The sequence below is a fragment of the Pleurodeles waltl genome, chromosome 8 (genome assembly GCF_031143425.1).
Source record: "Pleurodeles waltl isolate 20211129_DDA chromosome 8, aPleWal1.hap1.20221129, whole genome shotgun sequence".
Lineage (NCBI taxonomy): Eukaryota > Metazoa > Chordata > Amphibia > Caudata > Salamandridae > Pleurodeles > Pleurodeles waltl.
In genome coordinates this window covers 418,788,188-418,803,550 of record NC_090447.1, presented here as the reverse complement: position 1 = coordinate 418,803,550, position 15,363 = coordinate 418,788,188, and the positions used below count along the sequence as shown (strand labels likewise).

General features: G+C 44.5%; 1 protein-coding gene across 4 annotated transcripts in view; it reads left to right on the top strand.

The window, feature by feature from the left end:
• The window catches only part of HERC2 (HECT and RLD domain containing E3 ubiquitin protein ligase 2), a 1,448,528-nt gene that overhangs the window by 917,095 nt on the left and 516,070 nt on the right, over positions 1 to 15,363 (top strand). For all 4 annotated transcript variants that reach the window (XM_069204283.1, XM_069204284.1, XM_069204285.1 and 1 more), the window contains exon 64: positions 7,124 to 7,268. In XM_069204283.1, coding sequence (XP_069060384.1) covers positions 7,124 to 7,268 — 145 coding nt within the window. The remainder of the gene's footprint in view (positions 1 to 7,123; positions 7,269 to 15,363) is intronic.

Sequence of the window (15,363 nt, the reverse complement as noted above, 5' to 3'; positions counted from 1 at the left end):
ACCTCTCTTTTTAGACTGTCCGACCTCCTCCAAAATGTTTTGCTTTCACTAATGACCGAGCTGACACAAATCTCTGGAATGCACCTCTTAGTTCAAAGAAGCCATTTATTATTATTTCAAGACGAGGTTCCTAAAAGGAGATTAGCATCTTGAAAGCACATGTTTAAAAATAGTCACAGCAATGAAAGGAAAATATACCAAAATGAACTCAACTGCAATGTACACAGCAAATATATGTATTTATATTATATTATGCAAAGCAAATAATGAAGTAAAAATTAATCACCGTAGGGCCTGCCAAGCTCCTCATCTTTCTCATGTCAGCAAGAGGATGACCTTGTTCGACTGCGAGAAAGAGATTACCACCCTCACGGGACAGACATCAGGCATCCAAAGTCAGTAATCCTGATTGATGCCACTCTCGCTCTCACTGTCGCACTCGTTTTTTTATAGCTTAAAAATACAGAAGGAGCTTTCTGGAAAAAAAACCTCATTTAGCAATTCAAACATGCTGGCTAGTTTAGGTCTGCTTAGAAAATAACAAGTTGGGGTTTGGCCACAATCCCTAAGGTGCAAATCAAAACAAAGCCGTTCCCTGAAGTTTGAGTACATCCTTATCAACCATAGCCCTTGGTGAGAAAAAGCACGAAAACAAACACAGTTTACAATGTGGAAGAGTACGAACAGATTTAACATAGCAGTGTCTAATGCTACGATAGTCAATAGGCAGCTAAACTGAATACAAAATGTAGTCTGCAATTGGTGAACACTGGACAGCTAATCCAGGTGCAAAGTGGTGCAACACAAAGTCAGTGGTCAAAAACACATATTTCACTATATGCCCATGGATCGCCTGTGGGGGCTCCCTCCTCTTCTTGTGACTCTCCCAGCTGCTGAGCGTCACCCCAGACTCCTCCTTGGGTCTAGTCCCCTGGACCTTGCTGGTCCTATTTAACCTTGCAAAACCTTCTTCTCCGACTCTTGCTTTTGCCAAGGCTTATAGGTGGTTTTTCAACATCAATGACTTACTGCAATACGACTGCCAACGTGGGACATCACTTGTATCACTTCTGGGACTCCCTCTCGAACTGGACTTGGTCCCCTTCCTTGCAGGTCCTTTTTTGTCAGAATTTTCCTTTGGGTTCTTCCTATTTTGGTTGGGTCTTGCACAATCCTTATACAAAGTCCTCGTGTTGGTTTTGGGAAAAACCAGGTACTTACCTCTGCTCTCCTGGTCGCTAGGGTTCACTATGGTACTCACCTCTTGGGGTCCCTAGTTCCTCCAGCTCCCTTCCACTGATTCCTCTTCCTTGGTTGGGGGACTGCCTTTCACCTTTCACATTTTAGTATATAGTTTGGCCCTCCCCAGGGCCCTCACTGTTTGCTATTGCTTTTACCAATGCCTGTTGCTTTCTGTGCTATTTACTGATTTCTTATGTGTACATAATAGTGTGTTTGCTTACCTCCAGTTGGGGATATTGCCTATGCGGTATTTGTGTTACTGTAGCACTGTAAGGTTCTATCATGTGTGATGGTGCTGTGTGACTATAGTGGTATTGCATAAGATTTGCATGTCTCCTAGCTAAGTCTTGGCTGCTCATCCACAGCTACCTCTAGAGAGCCCTGGCTTCCTAGACACTGCCTACATGTCACTAATAGGGGATACCTGGACCATGTATAAGGTGATAACACCATAGGTGCTCACCACACACCAGGCCAGCTTACTACAGAGGTAAATGTTGCCCTTGACTTCCATGGCTATTTTCTTAAATATATAGTGTGTAGAAGGAAGGTTAGGACAATATACAATGTTATTTGATATCAAAAAACTTTAAATGACATAGCCAAAATAATAGTAGTCATAATAAGGTGCTCCTGTATAGTGACGGCGCAGTGCAAAGTGACAAAGTGAAAAAATAGTGTTATGTACATGTATACATGTGACTGGAAAGAATGTAAATAATGTTGTCCTGGGATATCTGTTCTTTAGACATCCACATCCATATATCATCAGTTTGAAGGCCAGTCCACAGTTAAGTAGTTTGTCGTCCTGATGATGACCCAATGGTGATTAATCTGAATTAGAGTTGAAATGTCGACAAACTACTTAACTTATTATGACTACTACTATTTGGCTACATCGATATCAAACAAAATTGTATATTGTCCTAACCTTCCTTCTACACACTATATATTTAAGAAAATAGCCGTGAAAGTCAAGGGCAACACTTTCCCCTTGGGGACCATTTGTGTCCGAGATAATGTTTACCCGGGTTCTTATGTTATGGGTTATTTCCCTGTCTTCTTGATATATATTTTGGCAGTCGCTGGGCAGGGAGTGTCATACATATTCAAATAACACAAATCCTAAGGTAACTTTTACGAGAAAAACATGGCAGATAGAGATGTGGAGAAGAACACTAAGGAAGAAATGGTGTCTCCACTCACTTTATCGTCCTGATGGTGACCCAGTGCTGATTAATCTGAAATAGGGTTGAAACGTCGACAAACTACTTAATTGTGGACTGGCTTTCAAATTAATACTATATGGATGTCTAAAGAATAGATATCTCAGGACAACATTATTTACATTCTGTCGAGCCACATGTATATATGTAGATAACACAAGTGCACATTTTCACTTTGTCACTTTGCACTGTGCTGTCACTATACAGGAGCACCTTAATATGACTGCTATTGTTTTGGCTATGTCATTTGAAGTTCTTTAATATCGAATAAAATTGTATATTGTCCTAACCTTCCTTCTACACACTATATATTTAAGAAAATAGCCATGGAAGTCGAGGGCAGCACTTCCCCTTTGGGAACCATTTGTGTCTGATACAGTGTATTCCCAGGTCCCTGGGTTATAAGTTATTTCCCCGTCTTCTAGATACAGCATCCTACAGAGCCTGACCTGCCAAGTAGTGCCATCACAGTCCTGCACCCTTGGAGTAGATCTTCAAGTGTTAATCCAGCAGAACCTTGACATCTCTGGCATTGTGTGGCTAAAACCGATGTATCACATTCGGAATCAGCACTGCGGTGTTTCCCTCGGCGCAAGGTTTCTGCACCTCCGTCTACGACAGCCTAGACGAGCATGCCAAACTCCTCATCGCAGTCACTGTACTCGTCAGAATCAATGCATCACCTCGACACAACTGGCACCTGCAAACGAACTCCATTGCATCCCTGCTCTGGTACATTGCCACTGGTGCGTGGGGAACTTCAACCCATCTTCTTGACTGCGTGAGGAAAATCTACGCATCTCCTCTGTAGTGTGGTTCGGAATTAGGATAACTTTCCCGTACTACGATGTAAGGCACTTGGGTCTAACTGGCCCAGTGGTGTCTCTGTAGCCAGCGCACGCTCCATTGTGTTCAGCCTGAACTTTTGACTTTTTCCCGTTAAGGCGCGACCAGATAGCACCGGTTGGTGCTTTGTGCTTCTAAGCGCTTTTCTACAGTTCTTTACAAATTCATAACTCAAGTTCTACTTATTGGATTTTTTACATTTTGGTCTTGTTTTCTATATTAAATTCTACTTTTGTAATCAGGTGTGGTATTGTTTTATGTAATGTTTTCACTGTTTCACTGTTAGAAGTGTTGTAAAAATACTTCACACATTGCCTCCTAAGTTAAGCCTACATGCTCAGTGCCAATCTACCAGTGGATGAGCACAGGTTTTTTTAGGGTGTGTTTGTGACTTACCCTGACTAGAATTGTGTTTCTTGCTTGCTCAGGGTACAAACGTCTGGCAAGCAGAAACCCCCTTTCTAACAACAACAACTCCTCCTGCTTCCCTTAAACCCTTCAAATTCCCCCCAAACTACCCTCCCCAGGCCATGGTAGAAAGCATCATCAAACTCCCACCATGTCAAAGCATATTAGTAATGAAATACATTTCCATGTATGCTGTGTGATCCTTCCTTTTCCCTGTGTGCCCTCTAGGACATCGCTTTAAGTTCATGGATATATAAGCTCCTTTGCGTTTAAAAAAAAAAAAAAAAACAATAGCAGACTCCAAAGTTTTCAAATAGTTCATTCCATACCTGCCACGTTATTCATTTTCCATTCTCAAAACCTGCAGAGTCCGTGGGATTTTTAGGGACACACAGAATCCCTGCTAATGATACAAAGAAGACCCAAACTTTACCCTTTTTCCCTGAATCCCACTTAATCTTCAAAAGCCAGCTCTGTTACATTCCATGAGCTGAGGAAGGAGCTCTGAATTCCGTTGTGTGTGATATCTTAACACAACTTTCCACTCAGAAACCTCCCAGTCTAGTACAGTGCCATAACAAATGCAACGAAGATCCTTACTTCCTGCAGCCCCTTCAGCACCCCTCAGACCTCCTGGTGTACGTTGTGCGGAGCCTTTCAGGAGCATAATACTCCTCAGGTTTTTCTAAACTCATTTTACTAGTTTATATGCTAAGGGAGCCCCTCTCCCATAAGCACAACCAGCCCTCCTCTACTGATATTATTTCCAATTCTTCCCCACGCTGTGTGAAATTTTTGTTTTGACATGCTCAATAACGCCCGTCTCGAACTTCATTTACTACATACTGTAGAAATTTCCCATATGGGGTCAAGTGTCTTTTAGTCCCAGCTTTAAAGACAAGATTAACCCTAAGTGTTGCAGCTCTGTATAGCGAATCCTCTTGCTCTTCAAGGCCAAATTAATCTGTTGGAAAGGTACAGTTACTGTTTGGAAAAATGGATTTGCCAAATTAAAGCACCTATTTCATCACCAGCTGGAAGTCTGAATCTGATAAAGGGGAGTAAATCCTGTGTGGGATACAATCAGTCCTCCCACATATGCCTATCTCCTTACAATCTGACTGATTGTATTGTACAGCTTTCCAGTAACGTCTGCACCCAGACCCTACTTGGATCTTGTTTTTATGATGAAGAAAATGTAAATTATTTGGTAACAGGTAATGTGAAATATGCTGTAATGGTTTTGATGTTAAAACAATAAAGGTATTTTTTTAATAAAAAAAATCTTTATTAAACTTTAGTTCTGATAACAAAGGTTTAAAGTGCTTCATGTTCAACAAACAATTTTAAAATATTGAAATTAAGTAGTGGCATGTGAGCACTCGAAATAGGTATGGTGCGGAATGGAAATAACAGAATTATATGCCTTTATTGGCAAGTAGGATAAAGTTTGTGAGGCTGTGACAGCATGCCATCTTAGTTGACATTTGATTCAACTTCGTAAAAAAGGTGTTGTTCATGTACCAGAAGTATAACATCTGAAGCTTTAGAATAAAGAACAAAAGGAAATCAAGAGGCTTAGGGTGAAAAAAATAACATTAGTGAGACACCAGAAAGAATACAGAAAAGGCCAGCTGGAAAGGATGGTTTATGAAGACTGGAATCTGTCCACCAAATTATATGTCGGTGTAGCCGGGTGTCATCCACCTCGCCTACCGAGGCACTAGAATGGCGCCGATCGCGCACCTCCTCCGTTCCCGTTCAGCTTCACCAAGGAGACGCGTGGGGGCGGAACGTCCTGTCGGCACCGGATTTCCGGGTTGCCGAACAAGGGAAAAGGACGGACTCCGGAGACGACGAGGACACCGGACGCCAAGCTCAGAACGCCGAGGAAGCAACGCAACGGAAAGAAAAGACCATCGGATCGAGTGACGACGGGAAGACGACCAGCCCGAGCAGTGGAGCCGGGAAAGAGCCTCGAGGAGGAGATGAACCCTGCCACGACCCAGGAGGGTCGTGGCTTACCAAGGTACGGGCTCTATTAAAGGGAAATCGACACAAGGGGGATAAGGGAGGGGTAGGAGGAAGAAGGAATACCGGGGAGGGCATAAAGGAAAGGGGACAGGTTGTGTTGAGTGCTGGGAACTGGGAAAACACTGATCCTATTCTCACCCTGTCACCAGCCTAACCTGGCTACTATAGTAACCCGCTCCCCCCTGTTTTTGCCTGCACTCAATTTAAATCACTGACCCCTATGGATATCCGAATACCTCCCCCACTTAGCTGGCCATATCCTCTTGTTTTTCCGAGACTCCACGGGAAAAAGGAACCAAGAAGACGCAGTCCGATGAAACGCCACCTAAGGAAAAGAAAAGAACATTAAAGACTGATAAGGACCAACAAAACCTTTGCAAGAAAACCTCCAATAAGAAAGATAAATTGGAAAGAACTGCATTCATTATAGTTATAATCTTCCCACTATAATAAATAAATCCGCGTTTACGCCCTGATAGGGCCCCTGAAATACGAGTCCCAGTCCTCTGTACCACCGAGCCCTCCACAGTCGGTATTACCTATAAAATATCTTGAAGATAGATTGAGCAGAGAGTTGTCTGATTGCTACTTTTAGAATGATACCGATGATTTATTCTTTGGAAGATAGACATCCATTGAATGCCACTGTATCCTGGGAAAAGAGTGCAAATGTGATTTCTGAAAGCAAATACTTTCTGCACTTCTGATGACACAAAACCAAGCCCACTGAGTATGAAAGTGAATATTAGGGGAAGGTTACCATTTTGATCACCATAGTACCTATAACCAGAATGAGGTCAGTTGATAAAAAATCTGAATAATTCAGGGGTTGGATATTCGCGACTGCCTAGCTGTGCTGTTTTAACATTGATTATGAAGTGTACCCTAAAGTATTTTTCTATATGGTGCCGCAGTGGGTGAAATAGTTAAATATCATGTGAGTTAAGTCCCCTGGTTCTGGTTTGCCGTTGCAGCAGAGTGGCGAGTGAAAGAGCACTAGTTTGTGTTGTTTCCCCGAGGTCCGAAAGGCACTGTAGTAGATCCACTACCTAGTTTGCACAAGTGCAGGTATAATTTCCGCTTTGAATGGGGAACTCCATATTATTGGCCATGAAGTATTGTACCTTACATTGTCGAACAAAGCCTATGTTAAAGATTGATAATGCTGCCATAGGTGGATTTATTGCACATTCTCATAATATGCATATGCTGTGTTAGATGCCATGGCTTCTGTTTATGGGGTCACTGTGAAATGGTGTATTCTGTGAAAGTAAGTGACTTCAACGTACCTGTTTAAATCAATTTAGGATGTATCAGAGAAGAGAACACTCAAAGATGGGTTGTTTTGTGTTTTTGTGTTCTTTTAGGGGCAAAGGAGATTACTTCAGATTAGGCCATGGTTCGGATGTCCATGTGCGCAAACCACAAGTTGTTGAAGGTCTGCGGGGAAAGAAGATTATCCATGTGGCCGTAGGTGCACTGCACTGCCTTGCAGTCACCGACACTGGACAGGTAAGTGCTTGTTAACGACATATAATACTCAAACAACAGTGTGCAGCTTTTGATTGACAATATAAAAACAATGCAAGAGGTCTTCAGTATTTTACTACAAGCATTAGAACCTATTGCCCTCAAATTGGTATGTAATTGTTACATTTATTTGCAGAGTATACACACTGGGCCTATAAATACTTTTTCAGCACAATGTTTCTATGTGGATTCTTCATGAACACCACACTATTCTCTCTAAATTATTCAAACTGGAAAACAAAATAGCCTGTCTCATAATTTGATATGTGTCTTTTTATGTTCTCACAAGTGTGCCATACCATTGCTAATCTTTTGACAGAGGTGTACGGGGATGACATTAGCAGCCCTAGCGGCATGCAGTTACAGACTTGTTTGAGAACTCCTACAGTGTCAATCTCAATACACACCACTGTGAGCCAACTAGTTATTTCCAGAAATGACTCATGTAGACTTTAGTTCGGTCAGTATGCAATATGTTTATTTTTTATGACAATCAGCACAACCTTATTGTTTGATGGAGCAGGTTGTCCATTATTTAACCTGGGCTGTTGACATTGGTTAATTTGATTTCCTCATTCTCATCCCCTCACTCAGTCCTCTTCCAACACTTTGAAAAGTGTATATTTGTTTTTTCACTTTAAATTTTAAATAAATGTTTCTGTATTTGTCCCAATCTGATAACGTGTTCATGGTTTATTTGGAACTTTTTCCAATTTGTATTCTACATATTGATGAATCTAATTTCAAGAAACATTTATTGCGATGTGGTACACAGTTGCATAAACGGACTACAATTAGTTCTTGTATAGCTACTTGCACTCTGTGTAACATGAACCTGGATTGATGGTGCCTATTATCTTTGCTCTTCTAATAAACAGGTCTGCTGAAATATTCAAATAATCCTGCAATTTTGATGTTGTCTAGGGGCTATTTGTTTTTTTCAGAACGCATGTGTTCCTCTTTCTTCTGGCTCATAAAGATTTATCTCTGGAAACTGTACTGGCCCCCATTGTGGTAACTTGTTCTTCAGTGGTGTTGACTCCTACGACTAACAATTTTTTCTCAACTAAAGTAAGTGCTCAGGGCATGGCCATGCAAGATGGCCGACAGGATGTAATCCTGAACGGCTTTGCAGCCACCCTGCTGAATCCTGAATAATCCTGCAACTGCACTAACCAAAATGACTCGCAGACTACAGTAATGCTCCACGTTTACCTGCCCTTGAGGTGCGGACTATATTTTTGGGTGCCAGTGCCATCCAGAAGAGTGGAGATAGTCCCCCAGAGAGCATAAACTGGTCGGCAGTAGCTGTATGGTATTCTGGGTGTATGGACTTTTGTGGACGAGAGCCGACCTACCTGCCATGAGCCGGCCAACAACTGGGAATGTAGCCCGTGCGGCTGCTGCATCGAGGAGCGGCATGCAAGCGCTGCTGTCTGGGAGAGGGGGTGATCTGCAGACTCTGCCCATGCACCCCCCAACCCCTCCATCCCCCACCCACCCCCGTCTTCCTCTAATCCAACAGATGCAAGCTGTATTTCTCTTGCGAGGAAGCTCACTTGTGATGTGGTCCAGCTTGGTGGCATTCAGGTTTCAGGCCTGTCCTGGAGGGGGCCTGGACTGCGCAGACAGCCGCTTGCTGCAAGGATACACTTGACAAAGGGTGCGTCAGAGCTGCGTGGTGAGGGGTCCCCAGGTTGCTGCTCGAAGATGGGGGCAGTTGGAGGAATAACTGCGAGGAGATGGGCCTCCTGCGCTGGGGTCGGGGTTTCCAGAGAACGGCAGGACCCAGAGACACATTGGGCTACGAAGTGCCCAAACTCCACAAGCATGAAGCTGTGCCAGGTAGGGCCTCGTGCTGCAGACGAGGAAGCTCCCACCATCTGTGAATGGGTGGTCCCCTGAGCCGCAGTGGGGAATGGCCCGGGGAGATCCTTCTGAGGAGGAGGTGCCTTGAGGTGTGGTGGGGGGCTGTAATCCTACACCGCTGAGTGTCACCTGGCGGCCCCTCCCTCTGGTCCCATCAGACATTCCATTGTCTCTGCGGACCTCTTATTCCTGGGTCACCTGCTGGGTTGCCCCATTTGTGGTACATGCTGCTGCTGTGTCCTGCTGGCCAAGGGGTAGGGCTTCTCCGAAAGTCCGTAGCTGTGATATTTACTAATGTTATGCTTGTTGGACTTCGTGGTCCCGGGAGCCAGACCTCAGAGACGGAAGCAAAATTACTAACTTTGATATAGGCCTGGTGCAGTGGAAGACAGATGATGTAGGGCAACTAGTTTCCCGATGGGCAGGTCTAAACACGCTGGGGCCCCAAAGGGGAGTACAGTGGACCAATATGCCAAACAGACTAACCCAGCCCAGCGCCCTGCATGCCAGGGGAGTACCCGAGGAGATGCCACAGTGGCCCCCTCAGTGGAGGAGCCCTCAAGAGTGGAACTCATAGCAGTGATCCAAGGATCCAGCGTTGCGCTGGAGGGAAAAATTGAAACAGTGGCCCTGGAAGTAAATCTCCTATGTGCTGCCCTACGGAAGTATTGGACAGGGTTCAGGTGGCGGAAGGGTCCATTTTGGGCCTACAATCAGAGGTCACAGCATTAAAAAAACAGCTGGTTGCCATTACAACAAAAACTACGACCCTGGAAGCTCATGCTAAAGATGCAGAGGGAGGGCTGAGACGTAACAACCTGGGCCTGTTAGTGTTCCGTGAACGGGCAAAGGGGACGAAGCCAGAGAAATTTGTGGAAAACTGGATCTGGGAGACACTGCATCCCACAGGCCTTTTGCCATTCTTTGCCATCGAGCTGGCACTTTGTGCGCTGGTTGCTCTCCTGTTGGCCGGGGGCTACCCCAAAGGCCATAATAGCGTGTGTCTTTAATTACAGGGACAGAGACTGTATTCTTAGTACTGCCCAGGAATCTGAAGCCGCCTGTTTTGAGAACCATGAGGTATCTGTGTGTTCGATGGCATGTGTAGCTTCAGATACACATGCTGTGCACATCCCGCCATCTAGTGTTGGGCTCGGAGTGTTACAAGTTGTTTTTCTTCGAAGAAGTCTTTTCGAGTCACGAGATCGAGGGACTCCTCCCCTTTCGGCTCCATTGCGCATGGGCGTCGACTTCATCTTAGATTGTTATCTTTCCGCCATCGGGTTCGGACGTGTTCCTTTTCGCTCCGCATTTCGGTTCGGAAAGTTAACTAAAATCTCGGAAAATTCGACGTATTGTTTGCGTTCGGTATCAGGTTAGTTACAACAGATCGACACCGAATCTTGAAGAGCTCCGGTGGCCCTTCGGGGTTTTCGATTCCCCGGCGGGGCCTGGTTGGGCCCGACCACGTGCGTCTTCAAGGCTAATGGAACGGACCCTATTCCGCTTCTGCAACGAATGTCACAACAAGTATCCTGATACAGATCAGCATCTGGTCTGTAATTTGTGTCTGTCTCCAGACCACAAAGAGGATACCTGTGAGGCCTGTTGAGCGTTTCGGTCCATAAAGATGTTAAGAGACCGAAGAGCAAGGAGACTACAAATGGCGTCGGCGCCGACAGGACAAAGACACTTGGAAGAGGAAGAAGAAACTTTTTCCATCGAGGATTCGGACTCGGACGAGGTCGATCTCGAACAGACGCCGAAAACCGTGAGTAAGACGTCTATACACAAAACTCACGGAAAAAGCACGAAAGCCCAGGGGACGCCACCACCAGCAGCCAATGGCTTAACCCGGAAAGTAGGTGACTGACCATCGGCACCGAAAAAGGGCATGCATGTGTCGAAGTCATCCGACTCCGGTCTAGATACCGGCACAGAGCAGAATCGACCCCGAGACACCGGGTCAGAGCAATCTCGACACCGAGAGGGCAGCACCGAAACGAGTCGGCACCGAGAGATCAGTACGCCGACGATAATAAAAAGTGTCGTCGGAACAGAAAAAGACAGCTGAAAAAGTTTCCATACCGAAACATCCGGCATCGGAACCGAAATCAAGTTCCTACACAGAGGAACAGGGCCTGTCCTCACAAATGCAAGGACACAGATTCGGACAGGAACTAGGGACAAGAGAGCCAGATTACACTCAAAGAAGGCTCCACATACAAAAAGACACAGGGAAGATCAGTACTTTTCCCCCAATTCGAATGAAAAGAAAACTTGCCTTCCAAGAGAAAGACAAGCAGCCACAGGCAAAGGTGGCAAAACAAGTAACCCCGCCACCATCTTCACAACGCTCACCACAACCATAACCGATAGCCACTCCAACAATGATGCAGTCCCCAACTCCTACCGGAATGAGTCAGGATGATCCTGACGCATGGGATCTTTATGATGCGCCAGTATCAGATAACAGTCCTGACTGTTATCCAGCGAGACCGTCACCACCTGAGGACAGTACAGCCTACACCCAGGTGGTGTCAAGGCGGCGTTTCATAATGTCACCCTGCATGCAGAACCCATAGAGGATGACTTTTTATTTAACACACTATCGTCCACACATAGCCAGTACCAAAGTCTCCCTATGCTACCGGGAATGCTGAAACGCTCCAAACAGGTGTTTCAGGAGCCTGTGAAGGGCAGGGCCATTACTCCAAGGGTGGAGAAGAAGTACAAACTGCCACCAACAGACCTTGTGTACATCACGCAGCAATTAACACCAGACTCAGTGGTAGTAGGGGCAGCTCGCAAGAGAGCGAACTCACACACCTCAGGAGACGCACCACCCCCAGACAAGGAGAGTCGCAAGTTCGACGCTGCGGGGAAAAGGGTTGCTGCACAAGCAGCCAACCAATGGCGCATTGCCAACTCCCAGGCCTTGCTGGCTAGATATGATAGGGCTCATTGGGACGAAATGCAGCATTTCATAGAACACCTGCCCAAAGAGTTCCAAAAGAGAGCACAACAAGTGATGGAGGAAGGACAGAGTATCTCGAACAATCAGATACGGTCAGCAATGGACGCAGTGGACACAGCTGCTAGGACTGTAAATACAGCAGTGACCATAAGGAGACACGCCTGGCTGCATACATCAGGATTCAAGCTGGAAATACAACAAGCCGTACTGAATATGCCATTTAACGGACAGCAGTTGTTTGGGCCGGAGGTGGACACTGCTATCGAAAAACTAAAAAAAGACACAGATACGGCTAAAGCCATGGGTGCACTCTACTCCCCACAGAGCAGAGGCATTTTTGGGAAGACACAATTTCGAGGGGGCTTTCGGGGACAGAGCACAGAACCCTCAACCTCACAAACAAGGCCCACTTATCAGAGTCAATATCAGCGGGGAACTTTTCGGGGACAATATAGAGGGGGACAATTCCCAAAGAGTAGAGGAAAGTTCCAGAGTCCCAAAACTCCACAAAATAAACAGTGACTTCAACGTCACAAATCCCCAACACATAACACCAGTGGGGGGGGAGGGGGGGGGTGACTAACCAAGTTCTACAAACACTGGACAGAAATAACAACAGACATGTGGGTCCTAGCCATTATCCAGCATTGTTATTGCATAGAATTTCTATAATTCTCTCCAAATGTCCCACCGAAAACACACAACATGTCCAACCAACATATGGAACTCTTACAACTGGAGGTCCAAGCGTTGTTGCAAAAGATGCAATAGAATAGTACCAATTCATCAAAGAGGAACAGGAGTTTACTCCCTGTACTTTCTCATACCCAAAAAAGACAACACTCTAAGACCTATATTAGATCTCAGAACACTAAACATTTACATCAAATCAGATCACTTTCACATGGTGACACTGCAAAACGTGATCCCACTGGATGCATATTTCCATATACCTATACATCCTTCCCACAGAAAGTACTTAAGGTTCGTATTCCAAGAAATACATTACCAGTTCAAAGTGTTGCCATTCGGTATAACAACAGCTCCAAGAGTTTTTACAAAATGCCTGGCAGTAGTGGCTGCTCATATCAGAAGGCAGCAAATACATGTGTTCCCGTACCTAGAAGATTGGTTAATCAAAACCAATACGCAACAACGGTGTTCACAACACACAAATTATGTCATAGAAACCCTTCACAAACTAGGTTTCTCACTCAACTACAACAAGTCACACCTACAACCGTGTCCAATACAACAATACTTAGGAGCAACAATCAACACAACAGAAGGGATTGCCACTCCAAGTCCACAAAGGGTTCAGGCATTTCAAAACGTAATACAAGCCATGCACCCAGAACAAAAGATACAGGTAAAATTAGTGATGAAACTACTAGGTATGATGTCCTCATGCATAGCCATTGTCCCAAACGCAAGATTGCACATGCGACCCTTACAACAGTGCCTAGCATCACAATGGTCACAGGCACAGGGTCAACTTCAAGATCTAGTGTTGATAGACCACCAAACATACACCTCGCTTCAGTGGTGGAACACTATAGATTTAAACAAAGGGCGACCTTTTCAAGACCCAGTGCCTCAATACGTAATAACAACAGATGCCTCCATGATAGGGTGGGGAGCACACCTCAACCAACACATCATCCAAGGACAATGGGACACTCAGCAGAGACAGTTTCACATAAATCACTTAGAACTACTAGCAGTATTTCTAGCGCTGAAAGCATTTCAACCTATAATAACCCACAAACACATTCTTGTCAAAACAGACAACATGACAACAATGTATTATCTGAACAAACAGGGAGAAACACACTCAACACAGTTGTGTCTCCTGCACAGAAAATATGGCATTGGGTGATTCACAACCACGTTCACCTGATAGCGCAGTTCATACCTGGAATTCAAAACCAGTTAGCAGACAATCTCTCTCGGGATCACAAACAGATCCACGAATGGGAAATCCATCCCCAAATACTAAAAACTTTCTTCCAAAGGTGGGGAACACCGCAAATAGACCTATTTGCAACAAAAGAAAACACAAAATGCCTAAACTTTGCATCCAGGTACCCACAGGCTCACTCTCAGGGCAATGCGTTATGGATGAGTTGGTCAGGGATATTTGCTTACGCTTTTCCCCCTCTCCCACTCCTTCCATATCTAGTAAATAAATTGAGTCAAAACAAACTCAAATTCATACTAATAGCACCAACTTGGGCAAGACAACCTTGGTACACAACACTACTAGACCTCTTAGTAGTGCCCCATATCAAGCTACCAAACAGACCAGATCTGTTAACTCAACACAAACAACAGATCAGACACCCAAATCCAGCATCGCTGAATCTAGCAATTTGGCTCCTGAAGTCTTAGAATTCGGGCACCTAGACCTTACAGAGGAATGTATGCAGGTCATAAAACAAGCTAGGAAACCAACCACAAGACATTGCTATGCAAATAAGTGGAAAAGATTTGTTTATTACTGCCATAATAATCAAATTCAACCATTAAACGCATCTGCTAAAGACATCGTCAGCTACCTACTGCACTTACAAAAGTCAGTTAGCTTTTTCATCCATTAAAATACATCTCACCGCAATTTCAGCTAATCTGCAAATTACGCACTCAACTTCATTTTTCAGGGTCCCAGTCATAAAAGCATTTATGGAGGGTCTTAAAAGAATTATCCCACCAAGAACACCACCAGTCCCTTCGTGGAATCTCAACATTGTCTTAACACAACTAATGGGTCCACCTTTTGAACCCATGCACTCATGTGACATACAGTACTTAACTTGGAAAGTAGCTTTTCTGATAGCTATCACATCTCTCAGAAGAGTAAGTGAAATACAACCTTTTACTATACAAGAACCCTTTATTCAGATACATAAGCATAAAGTAGTTCTACGAACAAATCCTAAATTCTTACCTAAAGTCATATCACCGTTCCACTTAAATCAAACAGTGGAACTCCCAGTATTCTTTCCAGAACCAGATTCGGTAGCTGAGAGAGCGTTACATACATTAGACATTAAAAGGGCACTAATGTACTACATAGATAGAACGAAACAAATTCGCAAGACAAAACAATTGTTTGTTGCATTCCAAAAACCTCATACAGGGAATCCAATATCCAAACAAGGCATTGCCAGATGGATAGTTAAATGCATTCAAACCTGTTATATAAAAGCAAAAAGAGAACTGCCCATTACA